Source organism: Bos mutus, chromosome 3 (assembly GCF_027580195.1).
Source record: "Bos mutus isolate GX-2022 chromosome 3, NWIPB_WYAK_1.1, whole genome shotgun sequence".
In the NCBI taxonomy this organism is placed as follows: domain Eukaryota; kingdom Metazoa; phylum Chordata; class Mammalia; order Artiodactyla; family Bovidae; genus Bos; species Bos mutus.
In genome coordinates, this window is record NC_091619.1 from 77730893 (window position 1) to 77758453 (window position 27561).

The 27561-nt window shown below is 40.8% G+C and overlaps 1 protein-coding gene and 1 non-coding gene across 2 annotated transcripts; one reads left to right on the top strand and one right to left on the bottom strand.

Annotated features, from left to right (window-relative positions):
- Positions 1-1460: 1460 nt before the first annotated feature.
- On the top strand, positions 1461-1534 carry TRNAR-UCU (transfer RNA arginine (anticodon UCU)). Its single transcript has one exon. It is a non-coding gene; the product is annotated as a tRNA-Arg (tRNA).
- Positions 1535-13127: 11593 nt separating this feature from the next.
- Positions 13128-23902, bottom strand: LEPROT (leptin receptor overlapping transcript). Its single transcript, XM_005902309.3, has 4 exons — positions 23819-23902; positions 18595-18670; positions 17373-17559; positions 13128-14848 (listed from the first exon to the last, which is right to left on the bottom strand). The coding sequence occupies exons 1-4, from the start codon at positions 23832-23834 to the stop codon at positions 14732-14734; spliced, it is 396 nt and encodes a 131-aa protein (XP_005902371.1). The 5' UTR covers positions 23835-23902; the 3' UTR covers positions 13128-14731.
- Between the last annotated feature and the right edge of the window lie 3659 nt (positions 23903-27561).

Sequence of the window (27561 nt, forward strand, 5' to 3'; positions counted from 1 at the left end):
AGATCCCTCTAGTGGCTTCTCCTCTCTAAGCAAAAATCATTTCCGTACATGCATAAGGCCCATAGGGTCTGTCTAGCCCGTATACACACTGTCTTTTGCTTTCCACTCTCCCCCAGCCACCCGCCTTGCTAGCCAGTGTGCATGCTCCACCTCAGGACGTTTGGACCTGCTTGCCATTTTTCTTGGATCATCTTTCCTCACTGCTACCTGCATAACTATGTAAGTCTTCCTTCACTTCCTTCAAACGTCATCTTCTAAGTCTTTCCTGGCCACTGTACCTTAAATGAAAACCACCATTCACCCATACCTATGTGCACATTCACTCTCTTTATCCTTTTCCTTTTTTTATGTTTTTTACTTTAGCATTTCCACTAACATTCCATGCCCTTTAATTATTTATGTACTTTATTCCTTGTTACTTTACAAAAAATCATAAGCTGCCTAGGGGTAGGCTTTTTAAATATAGCTTCTTCACTACTATATTTTCAACTCCTAGAATAATATGTCGCACACAGTAGGAACTCAACAAAAGTTTATTGAAAGGATGAATAAACAAATTAACAACAAAAAAACAGAAATGCTCACTTCAGCCATCATGTCTGTTCCTTCTCATCAGCCACATTGCTACTTAATAATCATCTCGCTCCACACTAAGCAGCCGTTATTAGAAGTCATTCCCTAAGCCTTTTTCCTGATTTATTCCTCATAGCCTTCACCATTGTCAAATTTTATTCCTTAAATATTTGTTTACTTTAAATAAATAATTTATCTTAAACATCATGAGGGCAATAAATTGAAAAGGCAACCTACAGAATGGGAGAAGATAATTGCAGACCATCATGAAAATTAACAGAGGGGAACCTGACTAAAACAGGGTCAGGAGGCTAGAAGCAGAAGCTCTCATGTATGTACCACACAAGCCAATTCAGGGCCCAACAGGAAGAGATGTGCCTTGCGCCTCTGGCAGGAAGTGATAGTCCTTTACTATAGCTAGCAGGAGAAAGAGCTTTTCTCTGCCTGGCAACAGTTTTGCCAATGAGAAACAGTCACACCTCAGCCAATGAACTCTCAGCTTCCTCCCATGGACTTTTAGTTTATAATAGCCCCTCCCAATTTTCCATGCTTCTCAAAAAGGAGTTTTCTCTCTTTCGCTTTATAGGGTTTTTCACAGTTGTATGTCCCAATTTGCAATTCTCTACTGCTCCCAAATAAACCAGTTTTGCTGATAAAATAACTGGGCGTTTTTTGTTTTAGGTTAACACTATATATTTAATAAGGGGTTAATATCCAAAATATATAAAGAGCTCATTACAACTCAATAGCAAAAAGCCAAATAATCAGATTTTTTAAATGGACAGAGGGAAAATAGACATTTTTTTCCAAAGAAGACATTCAAATGGCCAATAGGTAATCAACTTCATTAATAAGGGAGATGCAAATTAAAATCACCATAAAGGATTTCCCTGATGGTCCAGTGGTTAAGACTCTGTACTTCTACTGCAGGGGGGCACAGGTTCAATCCCTGGTCAAGGATTGAGATCCTACATGCAGGGTAGTGAGGCCAAATAAAACATAAATAAGTAGATAAATGATAGATAGATTAAAAATAAAGCCACCATGAGATATCACTGAACACCTGTTAAGATGGCTATTATCAAAAATACAAGAGATAAAAAATGTTGGTGAGGATGAGAAGGAAAGGGGACCCTTATCCATTGTTGGTTGGAATGTACAGCAATAGTGGAAAATAATATGTGGTTCCTGAAAAAATTAAGTGAATTACCAGACGACTCAACAATCCCACTCCTGGATGTATATCCAAAGGAAATAAGATCAAAATCTCAAAGGGCTATCTGCACATCCATGTTCATTGTGGCATTATTTACAGTGGCTAATATATGAAAACAGGCTACATATCCATTAATGGATGAATGGATAAAGATGTGATGAATATACAATGGAATATTATTCAGCCAGGAGAAAAAAAGGAAGTCCTAACATTTGCAACAGCATGGCTGAAACTGAAGGACATGATATGAGTGAAATAAGCCAGACAGAGAAAGACAAATACTGTATGACATCACTTACATGTGGAATTTTTTATTAAAAAGAGTCAAGCTCATAGGAATAGAAAGTAGAATGGTAGTAACCAGGACCTGGGGGTGGGGCAGGGGAGGGAGTATGGTGAAGAAATTGAGATATGTTGATAAAAGGGTACATGCCTTTGGTTATAACATGAAGAGTTTCCGAAGACTGAGGGTATAACATAGTGACTATAGTTAACACTGCTGCATTGTATAGGGCTTCCCAGGTGACACAGTGGTAAAGAATCCACCTGCCAATTCAGGAGATGCAAGACATGCAGGCTTGATCCCTGGGTTGGGAAGATCCCCCAGTGTAGTAAATGGCAACCCACTCCAGTATTCTTGCCTGGAAAATTCCTTGTACAGAGGATCCTGGCTGGTTACAGTCCATGGGGTCACAAAGAGCTGGACACAACAGAGCCACTGAGAGCACACACACTGTATTACATATTTGGAATTCAGTAATAAAGTAGATCTCAACTGTTCTCAGATGCACACACACACACACATGGTAGTTATGTGAGGTGGTGAATGTGTTAATTAAATCCATTGTGGTCATCATTGCATAATGCATACCAGTATCAAAGCATCATATTTTATAGCCAAGAAATGGAAGCAACCTAAACGTTCATCAACAAAGGAGTGGATAAGGAAGATGTGGTACATATATACAATGGAATAATACTCAGCCGTTAAAAAGCATGAAATAATGCCATTTGTAGCAACATGGATGGACCTAGAGATTATCATACTGAGTGAAGTAAGTCAGAGAACAAATATTGTATGACACCCCTTATACGGGAAATCTAAAAAGAAATGATACAAATGAACTTACAAACTAGAAAGAGACTCACAAACTTGGAGAACAAACTTATGACTGTTGAGGGGAAGGATAGGGAGACGGGATAGCTAGGAAGCATGGGATGGTCACGTCCACACAGCTACATTTAAAATGGATAACCAACAAGGATCTACTGTATAGCACATGGATCTCTGTTCAATGTTATGTGGCAGCCTTTTTTGAAGGAGAGTTTGGGGAAGAATCGATACATGTATGTGTATGGCTGAATCCCTTCACTGCTCATCTGAAACTATATTGTTAACCAAATACAAAATAAGAACCTTAAATTTAAAAAGACATCATATAATCCACCTTTAAATATATGCAATTTTTATTCGTCAACACAAATTTTTTAAATGAAAAAAACCATTTTGCTAAGTGTAAGAAGCCAGTCACAAAGATGATGTACTGTGTGATTCCATCTATAGGAAATACCCAGGATAGGCAAATCCATAAAGACAGAAGGTTGATTACCGGTTTCTTAGGGCTCTGTGGTGTGGTAGTGGGGGTGTGGGATGGGTGGCTGTCACTGTGTACAGGATTCCTTTTGGAGTGATGAAAATGTTTTAAAATTGACTGCAGTGATGGCTGTACAACTCTGTGAATAGATTAAAAACCACTGAATTACACACTCTAAATAGGCAAATTGTATGATATGTGAATTATGTCTCAATAAAACTTTTATTTAAGAAAGTTAAAAAGACAGTACAACAAATCATGTATGCAAACCAGTCTATCTGTGAGTTAATTTAACTCAGTTATCAACTCAGACTCTGTTTATTCCCATTTACTAAGAATGTGTCAAACCCAAACAAGCTAGAAGAAGGAACTTGAGAATTTCTCATTGGGGTGAAAGAGGCAAACTTGAAAATCAATTAAAAATACTTTTAATAAGAAACCACAGTTCTAAATTGCCAAGGACTGAAAAGCAGAGGCTCAAATATAGGTCACAATCTAATCTCTTGAAACAAAATAAACCTATTTTTAGCTAAAGCTACTTAATCTTACTCTACTAACCCTTCTCTAAGAAAGTCCTAATATTGTTTTTTTATTTAAAAAAAAGAAGAAAAATTGTTGTTGTTGTTTAGTTGCTAAGTCATATTTGACTCTTTTGTGATCCTGTGGACTATATAGTCCACCAGGCTCCTCTGTCCATGGGATTTCCCAGAAAAAAATGCCGCCATTTTCTTCTCCAGGGAATCTTCCCAACCCAGAGATCAAACACGTATCTCCTGCACTGAAGGCAGATTATTTATGCAAATTTATTCTATCAAATTTAAAAGTGCTCTTAAAAAAAAAATTACTATTTATGTATTTGGCTGGGTCGGATCTTAGCTGTGGCACACAGGATCTTCAATCTTCATTGCAGCATATGGGATCTAGTTCCCTGACCAGAAATCCAGCCCAGGTCCCCTGTATTAGCAAGCACAGAGCCTTAGCCACTGGATCACCAGGGAAGTCCCAAAAGTGTTCTTGTTATAAAGCTACACATTTTTTAAATGCAGTACCAGACCCAGGTGGCTCAGTGGTAAAGAATCAGCCTGCCAGTGCAGGAGATAGAGGTTCCATCCCTGAATTGGAAAGATCCCCTGGAGAAGGAAATGGCAACCCACTCCAGTATTCTTGCCTGGGAAATCCCATGGACAAAAGAGCGTGTCAAGCTATAATCCATAAAGTCGCAAAGAGTTGGAAACTCCTGAAGCAACGGCATGCATGCACACCAGTTCAGGAAGAGATAAGTCAAAAAGAAAAAGTGAAAGTCGCGTCCGACTCTTTGTGACCCCATGGACTACACATACAATCCATGGAATTTTCCAGGCCAGAATACTGGAGTGGGAAGCCTTTTCCTTCTCCAAACGATCTTCCCAACCCAGGGATCAAACACAGGTCTCCAGCATTGCAGGTGAATTCTTTACCAGCTGAGCCATAATGGAAGCCCAAGAATATTGGAGTGGGTAGCCAGGGGATCTTCCCGAACCAGGAATCGATCTGGGGTCTCCTGCATTACAGGCGGATTCTTTACCAGCTGTGCTATGACGGAAGCCCAAATCAAAAAGAACAGAAGAGAAAATTCTAGACACAAACTTTTGCTGTTCAGTTGCTAAGTTGTGTCCAACTTTTTGTGACCCAAGTGGAACGTAGCCCAGCCAGGTTCCTCTCTCCATGGGGTTTCTCAGGCAAGAATGCTGGAGAGGGTTGCCATTTCCTTCTCCAGGGGATCTTGCTGACCTAGGGATCAAACTCACATCTCCTGGCACATACACCATTGGCACATGTATTCTTTAACACTGAGTCACCTGGGAAGCCCCAGAAATAAGCTAGGTGGATATAAAGTTTTACTATATGTTAAAAGTGATATTTGAAATTAAATCATTTAACCAACTTACTAGCCAATGGAGCTACCTAGCTAAAAATATCAGGAGAAATACTCTTGGTTGATACCATTTACCAAAGTAAATTCTAAGTGAATGAATGAAGCTATGATAGCTCTAGGAGGGAATATTTTTCTTCTCTTAGAGTAGAGGAGACATTTCTAGGAATACACACAAATTCAAATTTTTAGGAAAAAGTAATATCTTTGGCTACACAAAATTCAGAAAATTCTACAGGTAGGAAATTCACAGGACTATCTCTTGCTAGTCTTTTATATGATACCATCTGATTAAAAATATACATATGTAATATAAAAGACAGTGTTTAGAATCTTAGTATGTAAAGAACTCTTACAAATCAATAAAAAGATAAATGTTCTAAAAGACATGTAGGCAATTCATAAAAGAGAGAGCAAGGTTTTAGAAAAAAAGTATGAAAAAGAATTCAACATCACCAGTTTCTAAATATACAATTTTATGTAAACATTCAATTAAAAATAACAATGAAGTTGGAGTGGTTTTTTTTTCTGAACAAATTAGCAATTCTGTTAAAATATAAAGGCATATTTTTTAGGCAGGGGGCAGAGCATTCTCAAGAACTGCTGAGCAGGAAGACGCGTTGGCACCATGAAACATGTGTTTACTCTTCAACCCAACTTTGCACTTCTAGAAAAGCATCTTAAAGAGCTAATTAAGGATCTGTACAAAGACTGACTCCTCCCTCACATCCACACAGCTCTCTTTCTCATCTCCTTTAGGTCTGAACTCAGATGCCTTTTTCACAGTGAGGTCTATGTCACCCAATCTGACATTGCAAGGACCCACATACTACTTATACCCCTCCCCTTCTGTATTTTCCCCTATGGCACCTGTCATATCATGTATTTTGTTTTTATCTAGCTTTTAATTTTCTTTTCCCACTGAAATGTGAGTCCTATGTATGGCCAGAGATAGTCCTACATTTTACGGCTCCTGACACATGATTTGGGGGTTCTCCTTTTTAAAAAAAAGTGTTTTCCAAAAAACATCACATTTTAAGAATCTGATAAATAAAATAAATACTATAAAATCTAGAAAAATGATAATGCTGGTAAATTAAAGCTCAGCATTTGAGTTGTTTTATTATTGGCTGGATTTCGAAAGATATTCCTAAAGGCAAGTATGGGAATAACTGATGTACCTTCACTTTTCTGTAGTTCAAAAAGTTCATCCACTCATTCATTATGTTTTGTAGATTACTAAAATACAGTTCACACACCATAATATGCATTTCAAGAGTCCAGTTCAGTAGTTGATAGCATAGTCAACAAGGTGTTCAAACATCACCACAATCAATCTAGAATATCTTCATCACCCAAGGTAAGTCTGCAGCATACTTTTCAGGTGATAGACATTGAGGTTGCTTCCTCTTTTCATTTGTTTGTTTGATTTTTTGTTTTCTGTGTTTTCTTATTGAGATGAAATTTACCTTCTGCACAATTCACCTTTGCGAAGTGTGCAGTCCACTGGTTTCTAGTATATTCAAAAGCTGTGCAACTATCGCAACTAATTCCCCACCATTTTCATCACCCCAAAAAACAAGCCCATACCCATGAGCAGTCATTCTTCATTTCCTCTTCCCTCAGCCCCTGGCAACTACATATCTACACTGTTTCTACGGCTTTGCTTATTCTGGATATTTCATACAGATAGAATTATATTTTATATGGGCTTTTGTGACTTTTTCCCACTTAACATGATGCTTTCAAATTTTATCCATGTTGTAGCATTTATTGATACTTCCTCTCTTTTTATGGCTGAAAAATATTCCACTTTATGGATAGACCACTGTATCCATTCATCAGTTAATAGACATTTGGATTGTTTCCACTTTGGGGCTATTATGAATAATGCTGCTATGAGCATTTGTATACAAGTTTTTGTGTGATATATGTTTTCATCTGTCTTGATATATGCTTAGAAATGGGTTTGCTGGGTCAGATGGCAACTCAGTGTTTAACACCTTGAGGAACTTTCAAAATTTTCTATAGTGGCTACACCATTTTACATTCCCCCAGAAATTTACAAGGGCTCTGACTGTATCCTATCCTTGCCAACACTAGTTACTGCCTGTCTTTTTGTTTCTAGCCATTCTAGTGGGTGTGAAATGAAAGCTCATACTGGTTTTCGATTTCCATTTCCCTGATGTCTAGTGATGTTGAACATCTTTTCATGTGCTTATTGGCCATCTGCACATCTTTGGAGAAATACCTATTCAGAAGCTTTGTCCATTTCTCAACTGGATTGTCATTTTACTATTGAAGTGAAGTCAGTGGACAGAGGGATAACTTGATCTGATTTACATTTTACAGGTTGACTCTTACGGCTCTGTTGAAACTAGTCTGAAGTGGGGTGGGGAAGGGCAAAAGCAGTGAGACCAGTTAGGAGGCCAGAGCAATAACCCAAATAAGACCATAGTGACTTGAACCTTTGGTAGTAGCAAGAATATAAGACATGTTTTGACGCAGGATACATGTTGTAGATAGAAGCAACATGATTCCCTGATGGAGTACCTGGGCGATATGCAGTAATGAGATGTTTTGAAATACTCCAGGTCTTTTGTTCTGGAGAAACAGGAATAATAGGAAGTGTCAGGAGCTTTGATTCTGGACATGCTAAATTTGAGATGCCTGTTAAGCATCCAAGTAGAGAGATGATATTGGCAGTCAGATGCACAGTTCTGGGATTTAGTGAAGTCTAGGCTAGAGAAACACACATGAGTTAGCTGCTTAGAAAGGTAACTAAAGCCAGGAAGTAGCATGAGATCATCAAGTCTGATACAGAATAGAAAAGATTTTTGTTGAACAAATGATGTTTACTATTTATCTATGATTTACATATATAGGTGTTATAAAAGCATCTAGCACTAGCAACCCACTCCAGTATTCTTGCCTGGGAAATCCCATGGACAGAGGAGACTGGTGGGCTATAGTCTCTGGGGTTGCAAAGAGTCAGACATGACTTAGCAAATAAATGATAAAGGCAACATAAATTTCACATTTGATCTGTGGGAAGTATATTAACCCTGTAGCTACTTATGCCTCTAATTAGCTTTCATAAATATGTTTTATGTGACATCTCACATTCATCTGTCAAAGGGGGGTCCAAATAGTCTCATCTTCACACAGCCTGTGTACCTGTCTTATAATCTCAATCTCCCCTTATTGATAAGCTACAGAAAAAGAGGAGATAAATATTGATGTTAGTTGTTTAGGGGGACCCTTGGTTTCAGAGCCTCTAACTAAATGGCCTCAGAATGACAGAAAACATCCATAAAAGAGGACACAGGCACAAGTAAAGTGAATAGATTACAGAGGTGTAATCTAAGGTGTAGATTAAGTTCATTCGACTCATTTTCATCAGCAGCAAGCGGATTTTAGCAAGAGCATCACCAAGAAACCCCAAATGGTTAGGCTGCAGCAATGATAGAACTGCTGGAGAATTCTGGATTTGTCAGCAGGACAAGCATAATTTTGGGGGCAGGGCAGTAAAAATCATTAAATTTTACAGAATGTGGTAGCAAAATTTGTTTTTCAACTGCAGATGACATTAAAGTATTGAGACAGAAGCATAGATGTACATTTATGCTTTAAATTATTAAATGAAATAATTATCCAGCTAAGATCAAATTGATAATCTTATTTAATTATTCTGAGGACAGAAAGGGAATGAGCAACTTTTAATAATATCTAGTAATTAATTTGTAAGTATACAAAACAGCTGTAACTATTCAATTTTAATAGATAAGTCAACAGTAGCTCATCACTATTGATTTATTTATGCCAAGTCTTTAAGTGTGTCCTTTTCCAAGTGAGTAATTTCAAAGATTAAGACCACTTTGCCTATATGCTCAGTATTGAAGATGAATCCTTATTCCAAAGTGAAAGTGAAAGCTGCTCTGTTGTGTCCGACTCTTTGCAACTCCATGGACTTCATGGAATTCTCCAGGCCAGAATACTGCAGTGGGTAGCCTTTCCCTTCTGCAGGGGATCTTCCCAATCCAGGGATTGAACCCAGGTCTCCCACATTGCAGGCGGATTCTTTATAGCTGAGCTACCAGGAAAGTGGTCATCTATTAATTCTGCACTGTGCTTCATAACTACAGGGAAATGAATTGAAATTTATTTTCTACCAAGTTACACTTTTTTAAAACATGGGGAAATGCTTGAAATTTAAACTCTTTGTAACTTTCATTTGTTTTAAAGAACAAAGAGGTGTTTTCTACTTCTGCAAAAGCAAAGAAAAGATGAAACTTGACTGATAACCTAAATAGAGATTTCTGAGAGCCATTGTAGGAAGAAAAGAAAATAACTTACAAATTATAATTACTGGATACTGGATAAAACATTTTTATTTACATTTAACTGACAAAAATAATAGGCAGGCATTAAAAAAAAAAAATCTCAAGACAGAAGATACTATGTTTAAATAGCAGGTACATGATTTCTCAAGACACATCAATTCTCAGTCCCAGAGTAGGTCTCTCAACGCACCCAGCATGTTTTTTTGAATGAATATGCATGTGTTCAACCCCTTGAACCAGAAAGGCTTCCTTGGGAACTGTTTTTCTCTTACAGGCATTTTATAGTTATGTTGTATTACCCAATTTCTATTAAGAATTTAATTTCATGCTTAGTTTGACAATGCAATGAAATAGCTAGCTCAGTTTCTTTATAATCTAACTGCTTCAATCCACCTTGAAAACATCAGATCGTCCCCAAATGCTTTGTGTATAAGGGGGACACATTACTCCTTAAGTGGTACTTAAGAATGTGTGCATTCTTTTATGCAGTGTACAAAACAACTCTATAGAATACGTACAGCACTATTTTCAAGTGTTGACTTTTTCTTTCTTTTTCAATACAGCAAATTCTTGATTAACCATGCCCCACATACCCAGCTCCAGCCCTGGAATGTTAGCAAAACTGTAAGTAGGAACTGGAGTTCTCCCAGTTACACGTTTCCTGAATAAATATAGGAACTACAATAAATATAGGTTCAAAACTAGTCAAATTCTCCAAATTTGATTAAGATTATCCAAACAAAAAACTTGGAAAAGAAATCTGCTGGTCTCCTGTCCAAATATAATGCATCCCACGATAGTAATACCATATAAGAATTTTTGTTTAATAATGTACACAAAAGTCTTTGTTCAACGGTAAATGACAAGCTTTATTTTAAAGGAAATCATCCTCGGGCAACCCTGCTGGAGGAAAGAAAAAAAGAGAAAAAGAGATTCATCCTCATCATATGTATATAACTGCATTCTAAAGCAGCCTCGGGGATTTTTCACATCAAGTCTGGGGTCATGTGTCATTGCTCTACTCCAGGAGCGTGGCCACATGAAAGCAGATTGCAACGCATGAGTCATTATACACTGGGATTTTTGCGAATAAGGTACTTCGTGAGGAAGAATGTCAAAAGAACATTTAAACACACAACTTATATTCATCTACAGAAATACTGATTTCCCAGTTGTGAGTTAATTACAATACTTGGAAAATGCTAAAATCCTCATAAATATTTTGAGTAAATTATGGTGCAAAATCTGAATTTTGAAAAGGCACATTTTCATGACATCTCCTAAGCATTTCTGAGAGCCTAAAGCTATTAACTTCATGAAAACTTTTCAATCTCTAGAAGGGTCTTCATCAAGAAGATACCCCAGAGGTAGATTTCTGGGGGACCATAAGAAAAATCTGCAGATTCCTAAGTGGAGGAAAAGAAACAACTATGAAATGTGGAACCAACTGAGAACTCACCGAGGAAGGGATGATGTGTGATGGGGTGGCTCAAAATATCACATGCTTCTATAAACTGCTGGAGTACTTTCTTCACTCTACTTTGAAACATTACCATCTCTGCGAATGGGTTCCAAGGCACACCCTTGTAACAACGCAGCTGCAGCCTTACGTGGTAACTGCACTGGCCAGGCATGGATGTGTTCCAGATGTCGGGAGAATAATCACCATCCTTCATTCTCTCTAGGGAAGAGCATGAGCAGGCCACTTTCCCCTTACACATCCCAAGATGTCAGCACTAAGAAACCTGATCAGTAGGAGCAGTACGGTGGGTGACTTTGGAATAAGAAGAACCTCAGGATATGGGGCAGACTAGGAGGATGCCTCTGAGCCAGGAGAGGAGGCCAGCAAACATCACAGGTTTAATGGACCCCAAGGGCATTAGGGGATGCAGAAGGCTGCAAAAACCAAAGTGAGAAAGACCTTGTTCTTGGGAAAGGAGGTGGAAATTCACACTTCCTTTCCTTCAAACTGCTCACACTGAGGCAGGAGATAGATGGGCCCCCGACTGAACAATCTCTTCCCTGTGGACGAAACTCCGTAATAGCAGAAGCTCCATAAAAGCAGGATGATGAAGGAGGCTGAGCCCTGCCCAGACAAGAGATAAAAAGACCACATACTTCTCATTCTTGAAGTGAAGGACACCTCCCTGACTACGCAAGTCTCCTTGGAGGTCAAAAAGGGAGAGGGCATCACCTCATAGTAAGTGATGCTGACTACCCATAGGCCTCTTCACTAGAATCTATCTTGACTAAGAGATGAGCTCACACACGTGGGAGGACCTGAGACATATCAACATGGACTAAAGAACTGGGCAAGTCAAAATGATTGGCCACAGGAAAACCGGCAGAAATGCCCCATAAAAGTGATCCAAACCACCACGAGGGCATGACTCTCTGAGCCCACCTGTGTGTCTATCCACACGTGCTGGACTCTTTTTCCTAATAGATACTTTGTTTCACTACTTTCTATCTTTCTGGGAATTGTTTTTCTAAAAGCCAAAGGGCCAAGGCCTTGTCACTGAGCACTAGTCTAGTGACTAGGATTCCGTGTTCTCAACCTCCACAACCTGACCTCAATCTCTGGCCAGGAACCAAAGCCCTGCTTCAGGTTGTTGCAGACCAAGGCCACTCGAGATCAGCACGACCCCAGTGCCAAGACCCAAATCTCAGGCAGGTACCTTGAGTATTCAAGGTCAGCTATGTTAGGGTTTGGCATTCCTAATATTGTTTCTGTGGGAAAAGCGTTTCAAGATGTAAGCCAGTTGTTTGGAACATGATAGAAAATTTCTTTTCTGGGCAATTCTTTATGTGCATTCTCAGTTTTAGAATATTATTAATGTGCTTTGAATTTCCAAAATATATTATAACATATAAAGGGAGAAAAAATGAACTTTTTATGAGGATGAAAAGTGCCGAAGATTTGGGTTACCAAGGTGAAACTTTTGTACCATACATTCATATCAAGCAATACTTCTTACCGACATTTATTTCTTAAATAATACTGAAGTTTATTACTTACATGACACTTAGGTGCTGCAGAATAAATGCCCGTTTCAGACACTTAGCAAATCCAATAACCTATCATTTCGATAAACCATTCCATTAGTAGCCACATTAGTGTTTCCAACACATTAGTCTTTCCATTCCACAAATACTCTACATGAAGGACTTTATATCATCCTGGAAAAATAATCAAGAAGCAATGCTGGAAGACTACACATTAAAGCTACACTGGTTATTTAAAATGTGTACAAGCAACAAAGGAACTTTTGCAAAATGTAGTATTAACAGTATCTCCATCTTAGGAAAAGAAAAGCTATTACAAGCCAACTACACATCCAAAATGGTACCTTACAACTTATTGCTATTATTCTGATGCAGGACAGATTATTGCTTAAAACTGCACATTTCAGAACACCAAGAAATTTTCATTGTTTTGGTTACCATTTATGCAAATCAACATCAGAATAAAGACTTTCAGTTAAAACTTTTGTGTTAAAAGTGAAGTTTATTACAATACAGTAAGTGCAAATGTTATTAAAAATGCTGGTTAAAATCATAAAGTGTCTATACAATTTTTCTAGTATAAATATTGGAAATAACAACTTTAACAATTCTGTAAGTACACAGTACACTGAAAACATAAAATCACGCACAAAGCTAAGTATCACTGCACATTATCATTTTAGGTATCACTCTTCTGATCCCAACATCATTCCAGAATACGAAGGGGTTACAAACATCAAGGTTTCAGTGTTTTGAATGTATGTCAGTTATCACACATTAATAATGCTTTAAAATCATTGCTTATATTCTAATCAAGTGGTTCTAGTTCCAATAATCCCTTTTCTCAATAGGTCTTGGACAAAAAGTTGAGCTAGAAAAACTGAGATTACAGAACCTAGCATCACACTAATTCTCAATGATTCATTTAAAAGTAGCATAACGTGTTATTAAAAGTCCTATAGGACGTGGAAGACAGTAAGTACATCACATGGAAATACAATTAAGCAGCTCACCCTCTGCTTGCTTACTTGGCTCCATGTCTCTGTAGAAAGGAGAAGCCGAGCCATAAAGAAGTGTGGGCCAATCAGAACCGCTGGGAGTGTGTTTAGGGGGTTTAGGGGGACTGGTGAAGGTGGGGGGAAACAGCACAGGGAAATAACTGGGGAGAAATGTCAGACTATAAAGGGAAATTAAACAGTATTACTAGTCCACTCCTCCCCATCCTGCTGAAGCAAGGGACAGCTCCAGTCCAGCCTCCATCCACTGTCTCCCAGCAGGGGCTCTGTTCCCCTCCACTGTGAAGACAGCATTTGCTTTTCAGACAATGTGAAGCCATGGCTGTTTGCTATTGAGAACACTTCACAAACCTGAGGAACAGCCTATAAATTATAGGTTTGGACACTGCACAAACATCAAGGAGAATCTGAACTAGGCCTCAACATGAGGGGAAGGGGAAACAGCTTTTACAAGCCGCTAATGCCCACACAGGCTAAGTGGTTCCGCCAAGGGGACGGCAATGCTTATTTCTTCATGAACATGCTTCTCAAACTTTCATGTGCATTGGATTCACATGGGATCTCACCAAAGTGAGCTGGGTTGGGGCTGGGGCCACAGGTTCTGCATTTGTAGTTAAGCTCCTATGGACCACACTTTGAGAAGCAAGAGTCTGCAACACAAAGAGGGGGCCACCTCCTTCTCTCTGGGCCACGAGTATATGTTGGAAGTCCTGAGGAGAGTTGAGATAACCCCAGTGTTATGGACCCACCCAAGCACATCCCTGGGCTGCAGATGGAGATGTGGCACACTGAGTGGGCAATGTATGTTAACATATTTTCTGACAGCACCATACTATGACTATATGAACAGCTGAACAACATAACTCAACTTGAGTGAATGGAGAAGTCTACTCGTTGGGAATAAAACTAACCTTTTCCCCCATGTAGTCCTCCTTAAAGTGATTACATGATTACAAAGGTATAAAAAAACAGCGTATTAAATTTCATAGTAAAAGGCCACATGTGCACACATATACATACAACATGGATTCTAAGAAATTAAATGCATTTTTGTCAGGATAAAACACGGGCTACCACTGCTCCCAGCTAAAATCATCTCCTCTTCCAAATACAAGGAAGAAACCTTGAATTGTAAGGAAAATCACTGCATTGCCTGCCAGCACCAGGCCACAGGCTCCCCATTTGATCTGAAACACAAGAGGATTAAAAAGAGGATTAAATCTTTACTTTATACTGTACTCTTTGCAAACATTATTTTTTGCATCAGAAACAGCCAATGAAATACTAAATAAAACTGCTAAAAGGCTTAACAATGTAATAGGCAGGAGACAGTTCAGTAATTAGTCCAATCACTTTGTGACGCTTGTTAATTAAGTCTGGTATCATCCGTAACATTTTCCCCATTAGACATACTTCTCTACGTGTTTTCATGAGACAATGACTGCCTTCAGTAAAATACACAAAGCAAGATTAGAAAGGGTCCAATTACAATATTGGTTACCGGAAGTCCTGGATAGATTGCCTTTTTTCATGAAAATAGGAATTGGAGAGTTACAGACTGATTTGTTTCTTTTCCAGGCAAAAGATTTTAAATAATACTCGGGATACAACTAAAAAGAGCTTTCCAGCGTGGCAGATGGTTTTCCAGAGGCACAGTTGGGGATGAGAGTACCCTCTAGTGGGCATATTTTGTTTTAACAAGCAGAGAACATCAGTGAAAATTTTTTCATAAAACATGATGCAGCATTTGAAAGGTAAAAATAGAAATCCTTAAAGAAAAATTTAAGAAGTACTAGTCTAAGGCACAAGAGGGATAAGATCATGACAATCTTACATTGAAAAACCTTCCATGCTTCTGTTATCTAAAAAGAGTTCACACTGGCCTGGCATTCCAGACCTTCCCCAGTCAGGCTTCCCCAGCCTTTCTAGCCTCAATCTCAACCTCTCCCTTTTTGCTCCATCATATTGGACTACTCTTTAGTCCATACATTTCATTTTTGCATTTGAGAACCATTCCATATGATTGTCTTTTCTACTTTAATCAAAATAGTATTTATCCATAGAAGCCACACCAAATACCAGAGGTTAATTTCTCTCCTTGGTGCACCTATGGCATTCTGATCATGTTTTAATGACCACATATAGTACACTTATGCTATACTTACCCATCAGGCTAATTTCTGTTCTTTTGAGAACAGAGACAGTATCTAGTTCTTATTCCGAGTGCCCTACAAATAGCATATGCTGTTTACTGTACGAATAAATAGCACTTGTGTAGGTCTGATATTCAACGTCCCAAATAAGAGTCTCATGAAATTGAAACAGTATGTAATTAGGGGAAATAAAAGCAAACAGTATGGAAGACAGTGAATATCAAAGAACTGAATAAATTATACCCATAATGTGTATTTTGGAGATAAAAACTTTATATTGGATACTGATTAAATAAAGTGCATATTTATGGCAAGACAAGAAAAACTTAAACATAAAATTTTCTCTTCTTGTTCAGGCCTCCTCCCTCCCCTTTGTGTACTTTGCATCTGTATTAACCAGACCTCCTTAGGAGATAACATTGCTTCCTAACACACCTTCCTAATCTCATGAACGTCATAACTGCTTAGGAGATAATCTTTCTTCTTAATGATGTAGTGGGCCATGACGACCCACTGCTCACTTCATACATGCCAATCTGGATTGCGTAAATGGCCAACAGTATGCCATCTGACATATAACCATTTGTCTCTAAAACTTATGCAGCTGTGGTTTGATCTCTTACAGAAGGAACAGTCATCTCCCAGGGTATGATCCTCAGGTTAGGGGAAATAACATTTTCTATTTCTTTGATTGAGTGAGTGAGTCATTTTCCTCATTGACAATATGAAGATGTCATATTACTCACTGTATCTTCCAGTAGCTATATAGCTTTCCCTCAATATGTAACTATTGTGTTGAGAATTATGTCCATGATCCTATTTGCAGAAGAATTGGGTATGATGTTGTGATTTATATTAAAAAATATATATTTGATCAGTCCCCATATTCTGCAAAGAGCTTCTAAAATCCTTGCAACTTCGTAAGTGATGAGAGTGACTATTTTTATGGTGGAAACCTCTGATTTACAGCCAGTCAGTCAGAAGCATGAGACTTGTGATTGGCATCTGAAGAGGGAGGTAGTCTTGTGGGACTGAGCCCTGAACCAGTAGAATCTGTTGCTGTCTCCAGGTAGATGGAATCAGACTTGAGCTGAATTGTAGGATACTCACCTGGTGTGGAAGAATTGCTCCTTAATGGTGTAGGGAACAACCCGACCCCCACCCCCCGCCACCACACACACACATACACACACTGGAATTAGGTGACCAGGACCCCTTTTGATATTTATTTTGGAACTAGAAAAGTATTGCTACATGAGACTCTAGATTGCCCTACAAGAAGAGGCAAGGATTTCAGAATACTTCCAGAAAATAGCTTACAACAGAAAAAGCAAGAAATCACTTGGTCTGGCTAAAAATCGCAAGAGGAACAAAGAAAGCATTCTGAAAGCATGCGCAAGATACTGATAGGTAGATCTAAATCAGGGGAATACAGAAACTAAAAATATGTCTGGCTTTGAGTATGACGTCTAAGCAGTGGAAATGAAACTGTGGTTCCAGACACAGGCCTGTGAAGTAACCTCAGCGATAGCTGGGCAGAACAATAGACAAGACTTACCACAGACACACGAGCAAGAATAACAGGAAATCCAAAGGCAGAAACAACAATTCCTGTAGTGAAAAAATAAGCCAGTTCCCGACAGGCGCTACTTGTTGCATCGGAGTCGTATGTTGCTCGTTTGGCAATGAAATGGGGGATGGGAGAGATGGCGTGGAAAATCAGGACAAACAAGGGCCAGTAAACGCTGTTGGTCGGACCCAGGAGAAACCCAAAAGGGAAAGTTAGTTACATCGTAATTAAAGATACACTCCTGTTTCAAAGTTTATATTATTCTAAATGTCTAGGTCAACAATTATTTATTCAGTTGTCAACATTAGTGCATGAGATGATTATTTTCCAGGAACAGCTGATGATTAAGTAGTGATGATTAAAAATTACCAGTACATTAATACGCAGACAGCTTATACTGTGTTAAGAAACAATGACACAATATAAAGTCTAGAATCTTCATGGTTTTCTGTGTTACTGAGCTGTAGTTTCTTTAGGGACAGAATCCTAACTTAGTCATCTTTGCTTTCCATATAGAACACAGCACAGTGCCTTGTACATGTTCATTCAGGAGAAATTATCTGAGTGTGCACAGGTTGGAAACCTTTCAATTTCTTGGAGTAAAACTCAAGATTCCTTGCCCTGGACTACAAAGCCTCACATGATCTGGCCAACTTCTTCCATTCATTCCGTGCCATCTTCCCTCATTTGCTTCATCTGTAGCCACATTAGTTTTTCTATTTCTTAAAGACTCCCTCTACCTGGAATGCCCGCTCCTGACTCATTGACCTGATAAACTTATTTATCCACAAAGTCTCAGGTTAAGGACAACCTCTTCTATGCAGTTCTCCCTGACTTTACCAGGGAAATTCGGGTTCCCTTTCTGGACGCTCTCACTGTACTTTGTACACATCTCTCCTGACTGGACTGTCTGCCTGTCTCTTACTCATAACTAGAACTGCAAGCTCCCTGAGGACAGGATTGTGTCTCATCATTCTTGTATCCTCAGCTGGTCTGGAGGAAGTCTTCAATAAATTCTCATTAAATGAACACATCAATTTTGAAAAGAGCTTTTCTCTGTACAAATACAACTAACTAAGGGACTGGCTTTGTAATTTGGGCTTCATTAATTCATTCATTAGAGCTTGGTGCTAAATTGACCAAATTCTCTAACACCCATACTAATAGTGACAAAGACATAAAAAGAATAGTTCTTTCTGAAATAACTTACCCATAATCCTCTAAGGCACATCCCAGCATCAGAAAAGTCAGCCCAATAGCCCCACTGAAAGATAAGGCCACAAGAGCTGGGAAAAATAAAATCAAGAGTTATAGGTTCCAATGGTTATCAGGGACTGGGGGAGGGGGAGAGGAATGGAGAAGGATTCTTCTGGGATGGATGAAATGTCCTGGAATTAGAAAGTAGTAATGGTTGTACAACCTTGTGTATATATTAAAAACCACTGAAAGAATTTTTAGAGTGTAAAGAATTTTACACTTGAAAAAGGCTAATTTTTGATATGTGAATGATAGCTCAATTTTAAATTTTTTAACAAAAAAAAATTGCTTATTTCATTGAAAGAGATTTCCTTATTTCATTGGTTGATGTTACATTTGACTAGCAAATGACAGCCTATGTCTGTTACTCTTAAATCTTCAGGTGGAGAAAGAGCTCAAGCCTTTCCAGGACTCAGCCCCTGTCTAATGTATGAATTCCCTAACACCCATACTAAGAGGCCAGACAGCCAGTTGATACAATACCAGTGAAGGGAAACTCACTATCTCCTGAGGCAGATTATTTCATTCTGACAATTTTCAAATGCTGAAAACCCTCTTTCCTTAAACTGTACCCCAAACTGTCTCCCTGTAATATAAACCCTTTGATCACTGTGCCTCCCCATACCACAGGGCTTCAAGTATTTGAAGATTACTTTCATGTCTTCCTAGAAAATTCTTCCCAACTAGTATCCCCTGAATATCGATTCCCTGCATCTGTTGGACACTAATCTTTGAGGAGGTAGAAATGTGTTTGCTTTGTCCACTGCTGAGTGAGAGAATAACAGAGTTGTTTAAAAAATCTTGCGCTGCTCTGGGTCGCCAACATGGGTTCATGTTGGTAACTCTGTCCCTGACTGGTTGTGTGACTGTGGTAGAAGCTGAACCTCCTTAAACCGGATTATGCAGCTGTAAAATGGGAATAACGATGCCAACTTATTAGGGAATTTATGGGACTCAAATGAGATAACCTATATAAAGTGACTGGCAAAGGCAGGAGCTCAGTAAGCAAATGCTGATATAAGTATATGCTCATTTTAGCAACGGTCTTCGGTAAAGGTAGCAATCACAAGCACCGGACACTGAATTATCCGAGTACTCCTCTGAAAAAAAATCCATAATACTCAAAATTAGTCATTAGGTAAACCAATTAACATTTTGATTGCTTCCTTTTACTTTAAGAGGCAATCTGGGGAGACTTTTATGGGAAGATACCTAGGTGATTTTTAAAAACATCTGGGAGCATACAGATGTTAGAGGACAAGGAAGGACAGTCAGTTTTATATATTTTTCCATTTAGTACATGTCACTTTTGGGGGGAAAAAATGGACAAAAGTAACTTTTCCCATATTGTTTCACTACAGATGATCTTTTCCTCATCGGTTCTGTCCCCTGCCTGTGCCTAACCACCTGCACCACTCTGTCCTACAGGAGACCATTCAGAGCTATGAACCATAGACCTCTTCCTTCTGTTCTGGGACACCAATCACTCAAAGTTCACAATTGTATCTCCAACTGATGCTCTTTACCTCCTTTTTCTTTTTCAGGAATTGCATCCTCGGCCATCTGTTAAACTCAGAGCTAACCAGAAATCCAAATTCACCTATCACTCCACACTCTTGCTGGGATACTGCATTCAACACAAAGCTCCCTGGTACCACAAGGACCCAGCTACATCTAATGCTGCAGTTTGAAGTAACTCCTAAGAACTCAGCCTGCACCTCCAACTCCAATCTGGATTTCTCTGGGTAGTCAACATAGAACTCAACTTCAACATGTGTAAAACTGAAACATCTCCCCTTATCCTCCCAAACACACACTTCTTCCTTTCCAAGGTTCTATCTTGAAAGACTAACACCAGCCCTACACTCCACTTTCTAGAAAATCAGTAAGTCAGGGTGACTCAATCTCCCAGACCTCACTCAAACCCACTGCAAAAGACTAAGTGATTATGTCCCCACTCCCCAAATTCATCTATTAAATTTTCACATCCAGCGAGATGGTGGTAGGAGGTGATTAGATCACGACAGGATTAGGACCCTTATAAAGGGACTCCACAGAGCTTCCTAATCCCTTCTGTTGTGTGGGGACACAGCAAAAAGATACCTGTCCAGGAACCAGGAAGCAAGCCTTCACCAGACAACAAATCTGCTGGCACCTTGATTGTGGAGATCCCAGCCTCTCAAACTAAGAAATAAATGTATTTAAGCCACCCAGCTTATGGTATTTTTGTCCTGCAGCCTTAAAGGATTAAGACAACCACCTCTTCTCTCGTGCCCTCAGCTACTTATCATCTGTGTGCAGACCCTTATCATCTCAGGCCCGCCTTCACCTCATGACTCTTCCAATCTATCCTCCGCACAGCAGATGGTGACCTCTCGAATATACAAAGCTGGTGTCACCTGCACAGTTGCTTTCACAGCCTATGAGCTGTTCTAGCACTGGAGGCGCACCTCTGCCCCGTCTCACATGTTCTCTCCATTAGAATAAACTCTGCCCTCAACCCCAATCCTTTGCCAGGTGAAGTCTTATTGATCCTTTTAGATTCAGAGCAAGGAATGCCTCTTTTGGGAGACTGGTCCTCTTCCTCCCTGGAGCAGGGTTTGGTAATGCCATCTGTATTAGTTTCCTAGACCTGCTATTAAAAATGTATCACAAACTGGGTGGCTTAGAAGAACAGAAATTTACTCTCTCATATCTAGAAAGGACATCTGCTCCCTCTGAAGACTCTAAGGGAAGAATCCTTCCATGCCTCTTTTTAACTAGTGGCAGTTGCCTGCCATCTCTGGTCCTCTCTAGCTCACAGTTGCATCATTCCAAGTTCTGCCTCTGTCCTCCTATGCTGTTCTCCCTATATTTATCCATGTCTAAATTTCCCTTTTCTTACAAGGACACTAGTCATTGGGCTGCTGCGGCTGCTGCGGCTGCTGCTGCTAAGTCGCTTCAGTCATGTCTGACTCTGTGCGATCCCATAGACGGCAGCCCACCAGGCTCCCCCGTCCCTGGGATTCTCCAGGCAAGAACACTGGAGTGGGTTGCCATTTCCTTCTCCAGTGCATGAAAGTGAAAGTGAAGTCACTCAGTCGTGTCCGACTCCTCGAGACCCCATGGACTGCAGCCTTCCAGGCTCTTCCATCCATGGATTTTCCAGGCAAGAGTACTGGAGTGGGGTGCCATTGCCTTCTCCGAGTCATTGGGTTAGAGTCCAACTAATCCGATATCATCCTAACTTGATTATATCTGCAAAGACCCTATTTCCAAATAAGGTCAAATTCACAGACACTGGGGAGTTGGAACTTGAATGTATTTATTGGGGGGATACAGTCAGCCTGCAATACCATCTTGGTCCTCACACTGTATCTGAGCACACCTTAGACATTTAAACAGTAACACAATTATTTCCAGCCCTGTCACACAATAACTGATCATTTAACCTTTTATCCCAAGCCTCAGGCACACAGCAGTTCTTCTTTAAAAGTTATCTGCAAAACACTTCCTTAGTCCTTTTCCATTTCATAACCTATCTTCTTTTTTTTACTACAATGCAATTTCTAACACATTCACACATAAACATTATTATTTGATAGTTTCCGGACACGACTAAACAAAGCGTAGTGGTGCTACTTCTTATCGGTTTTCTGCACTGGCTTCAGGTGGAATATTACAAAATGAACACTGTCCAAGTAAATCATGTTTACTATATTAATGCCAATTATAAAAGTCCGCCAGAAATAATTTTAAAATATGTCTGCTAACAGTTTACACACTCAGATAAACTTCATAGCAAACACATGCATGTGTACAAATATACCCGTATGCATGTTTACAGCATATGTTGATTAACTAGAGAAGGAAGATCTTTGTGTACAAATTTCAAGGACAGGGGCTCCAACATGGAAACAAGTTATCCTACTCTATTCAAAAGATTAGACATCTAATGGGGTGGGTCCTACCACCTAAGGAAGCCTTCCAATAACCTCTCCCACTGCTGGCATTCCCCTTCACTCTGAAGGTGCACAGATGAGGGAACTGGTGTTCTTGGTACCCCCTTTTTAAAAATCAACTGTCCCATGCAAAAACACTCACTGCACAAAGTGAAGTTGCTCAGTCGTGTCCGACTCTTTGTGATCCCATGGACTGTACCCTACTAGCCTTCTCAGTCCATGGAATTTTTCAGACAAGAGTACTGGAGTGCGTTGCCATTTCCTGCTCCAGAGGATCTTCCCGACCCAAGGATCGAACCCAGGTCTCACACATTGCAAGCAGACAGTTTACTGTCTGAGCCACCAGGAAAGCCCCACTGCACAAAGACCTACTGTATAGCATAGGGAACTATATTCAATATTTTGTAATAACCTATAAGGGAAGAGAATCTGAAGTATATATGTGTGTGTGTGTCTGAATTGTTGTGCTGTACACCTGAAATTAACACGATATTGTAAATAAACATTTGTTTTGTTTTTTTTTTTAAGTACTATACAAACACCACCCTCCTGTCTGTCCATAAAGGAATAAACACTGATGAAAGTAACGATAAAATCCCACCTAATCTACTCTGTACAATTAAGACAAATACAGCATTTCAGGGTGCTTTTCGCTGACACCCGCCTGCAGCCAACTCTGCCCAATTGTAAAAATCAATTTACACGACACGACAGATGTAAGGGTTCTAATGCCGAGAACACTGGAGACAATGGCTCGTCTGGAAAAAGTGGGAAACTCGGCAAAGTGGCAGGAAAAGCAGGGAGAGGCATTAGGGTGAACATGACGGGAAGTGAAAGCCCAGTTTAAAACTAGGCAGAGGAGGGGGTGGGAACTGCTTCCCGAGGAACTGGGAAGCAATCCGGGAGGTGATGCCCCACCCGGGCTAGCCGGTGATTCCCAGGGAAGGAATGCTCCCGGCGAGGGCTTCGCCTGCAGCGACCCGGACACGCCGGGTGAAAGAGTGAAGACTAGTAGCCTTGCAGAAAAAGGTTGAGGTTCCCCAAAACACGCCTCCACCCGCACCCCAAGGAGCGAAGAGAGCAGGGGAACTCCTTCCCACCGGGAAAGGAGAAAACGATGGCACATCTGGGGAGGCCGTTTCCAGCCCACGCGCTAAAGGCGCAGCTCCAGGATTAGCCCAGAGCCAAGGCGGCGACCCCACCGCAGGACTAGCGAGCTAGGAACCTAGGATGTACCTTTAACGCCAGCCATGTCTCCCGAGCTGGGGCCGCGGCTGCTTCCGGCTTCCTGCCACGGCCCCAGCCCCGCCCGAGGCCGGGTCCAGGGCCGTACCTAGGCTCGCGACCCCGCCCCGCCTGGCAGAGCCCCGCCCCTAACGGCTCCGATCTCCCCAGGCCTAGCCACTCAGGGCCCCGCCCCTGCCAGTCCCCGCCCCCGCTACGCATAGCCACGCCCCTGCTCGTCTCGGCCCCTGACACTCAGAGCCCCGCCCCTGTCCCCGCCACTCAGAACCCTCCCAGACCAGACCGCATCTCCTCCCGCCCACCCAAGGAGATCCCCGCTCCTACCCACCCGTCACGCTGATGGGAGTGTACCGCAAACCCGCTTTCTCAGGATAGCGGCGACGATGCTCCCTTAGGTCCTGAGCTTCTGCATAATCCTCCAAATTGCCCCACGCTCCTCCTTTCCGTCGGTTGGCCGGAATCCCGGCTCTGCCGAATCGCTGGGTCCGCAGGCCCAGAGCTCCCCAACACAGCCCACTAGGGACGCGTCCACCATAGCACGGAAGAGCGGGAACCGCGATTCCTGGCTGCAAGGAATTTCTGCGTGAGGATAGCGAAAATAGAGAGGGGAGGGGGAAAATTATAGTCGGTAGAGCAGGGATACCTGCTTTCTCTGGCATTACTTTCTCTAAGGCCTAGACTGCGTTTGTGTGCCTGTCTGCGTTTACATAGCTGTGGCGGAGGAAGGGATGGGGACACCAGAGAAGAGGCCCCAAGGAGCCTGGCCTGGCCTTGCTTAATAATACCAACTTGAGCGCTTTTCGGGCACTAGCGTTTTCTCCTTTACACTCAGGTGTATCTATAGAAACGAAAAACAAGCTATTTTGTGCTTGAGGCTTTCATGAACATTTAAATAAACAGCTATTATTTCTATATCATGGGCCTCGAGGTCTGCAGACTTCACTGGACCACTTCGTAGTCTGCTCACAGGACAGAGTTTTGGCTTCGTGGGTACAATCTGGAAGAGATTAAAAACCATCTGGTCCAAAGGCTTCATTTTACCTCTACAGAAAGAGGCCCAGAAAGGTTAGGACTTCCCTCCTCACACAACTCTTTGGGGAAGGTTGGATTATGGGTCACTTATCCCTCTTTCTAGCTGAGAACCCCTACACCTTATGATGCTGCTCCTTTTCTTTCGCTTTTTAAAATTTTTCAACAGGACTGAAAGCTAAAGGAGTTCTGGGGAATCCAGGTTCCCCTGACGATAGAAACACAAAATCTCACTACCACCACCTTTCAGGACCCCTGCTTGGTTTCCTTTTTTAAATTGTACACTGAGCATATTATTGTCTCAACACGTTTAATTACTTGTGAGTTTATGTTTCTAGATCCTCCCATTTCTCCTCCTAGATAGAAGGTATACTTATTAAAAACTTTGTTGCTAGTCCCTAGCTCACTGCACAACTTGCAGATCCAGAATTACACTGCATTCTTTACTTTGTAGCCTGTGATCTATCCAAGATCACTGAGAACTTCTCTTTCCCTATTCTGAGTTCCCTATATTGGGTGGCAGTGAAAACTGCCCACCACCCAAACTCTGGCAGCCTAGGTTTTTAGCTCGCTTGGTGGTGATGGTGGTTCAGCCACTAAGTCATGTCTGGCTCTTTCGACCCCATGGAATTGTAGCCAGGCTCCTCTGTCCATGGGATTTCTCAGGCAAGAATACTACAGAAGGTTGGCATTTCCTTCTCCAGGGGATCTTCCCAACCCAGGGATTGAATACACATCTGCATTGCAGACAGATTCTTTACCGCTGAGCTACCAGGGAAGCCCCTTTTTTAGCTCCCTTACTGAAGTGCAAAGCTGCACTCATGAGGAAAATTCTCCTTAATTGATGAGGATTTTCTATGGGGTCAAATCTCACATTTTCCCTTCGATTTCCAACCACCTGCCAAATGTGTGTGATTTCCCTGGTGGCACAAGATGGTAAAAGTCCGCCTGCAATCCAGGAGACCTGGGTTTCATCCCTGGGTTGGGAAGATCTCCTGGAGGAGGAAATGGCAACCCACTTCTATATTCTTGCCTGGAGAATCCCATAGATAGAGGAATCTGGTAGGCTATGCAGTCCATGGGGTTGCACAGAGTTGGACATGACTGGGAGACTGAGCACAGCACCAGGTGTGTAGAAAACCATATATAACGGCTTGCTGGAGCCTCCCGTATCACCCTAAGGCTAGTCCCATGGAAGAGAAATGATTTGGAGAAAAGTGACACTTCAGAGGCAAAGCTTGGTTTGAGTGCCTTGGACTCAGCAGTAAGAAACTGGAAGATGGCAAAAAGATGAGGAGCTTGCCCCAGGGTGATGTCCAGAATCAGAAAAATGCAGAGACAGTATTTGTCTCCAGTTAACTTTCCTGTCCACACCAGCCGTTCTTCCCAGTTTACGCAACACTTTAAAGAGGAACTTAGCCATCTTACCAGAGGCTTTAACCATCTTCTGAGAAAATCTGCTTTCCTCTTACCAGAGGTTCACTGAAAAACTGTTCTTCTACTACCCCATTCTGTATTTCCTCAAGAATAAAGAAGACTTTCAATCAAAAACAGAAAGTAAAAACCTTAGAAGCCGAACCCTTTCCCAACTTGCTGTCAGTGTGTTACCTGGAAGTATAAGATCCACGTCCTCTGTCAAACTGGCTAGGACTAAACAGGACCTCTTAGGATAAATTTTTTATATTCTCTCCTTGCATTCAATTCTCACACTATGAACTAGGTTTTATTATCTTCACTTTACAGATGAGAAAACTGAGGCTCAGATGGTACCTACTGAGTAGGAAAGCTGAGATCAAACATTAAACAGTTTAAATGTGAAGTCAGAAAATCAGCACTTGAATTGTTCCCCATTTTAAATCGTAGAACAACCAAAACCTGTCTACTTGACCTAAATTCCCCAGTATACGTTGTCAGCAGGGAAACTGTCCTGTTGCTGTGATAACTGGCTCTGGAATTCAACTTGCATGTTCATTCCTTACACAGTGTTTTTCGTCAATAGTGTGCTAAGTCGCTTGAGTTGTGTCTGACTCTTTCTTAACCCCATGGACTATAGTCCGCCAGGCTCCTTTGTCCACGGGATTTCCCAGGCAAGAATACTGGAGTGGTTTGCCATTTCCTACTCCAGGGAATCTTCTCCACCCAGGGATGGAACCCACCTCTCTTAAGTTTCGTGCATTGGCAGGAGCATTATTTACCACTAGCGCCACCTAGGGTCCAACTTGAAGATTCTTCTAGACAGGGTACAGCAATGATAATTCAAATACTTTTGATTTGCAACATTTGTTTCCAAGTAAACATGCTGCTTCTCTTCTTAAAGAGCTAAATGATCTGTTTTCTGCAACAAAGTCTCAGACTCCCAGGATCCAACCCTTTGCCTCAGCACAAAAATGTATTAATATCCTAGCTAGAGCCAGGATTTCTGTGCTGATTCTTTTAGGAACACAGCATTCATGCCGCATGATCAAAAGTGTGTCTGTATATGGAGGCAAGGGTGGTAAGGGGGGTGGTTAAAGTATAAATCAATAAATTCTATCAGATTATGTTTTGGTGCAAATGTATTATATGTGCAGCAGCAGCAGCATATTCTTTCCCCATAACTTTTCTTAAAAGTGAATCATGTCAGAAGGTGTAATTCAAGCTTGTTGTCGCATTCCTATGAGTGAAAAAATAACTTATGTTTCTACAAATATTTTTGAGCCTTTTAA

Bases quoted from the DNA above. Each gene is read 5' to 3' on its own strand.
- LEPROT (XM_005902309.3), bottom strand. The intron at 17,560-18,594 runs GTAAGTTATTTC...TCCGACCAACAG, and splicing joins TGTGCCTTAGAGGATTATGG to CGTTTACTGGCCCTTGTTTG. The intron at 14,849-17,372 runs GTAAGTCTTGTC...CTTGTGTTTCAG, and splicing joins TTCTTGCTCGTGTGTCTGTG to ATCAAATGGGGAGCCTGTGG.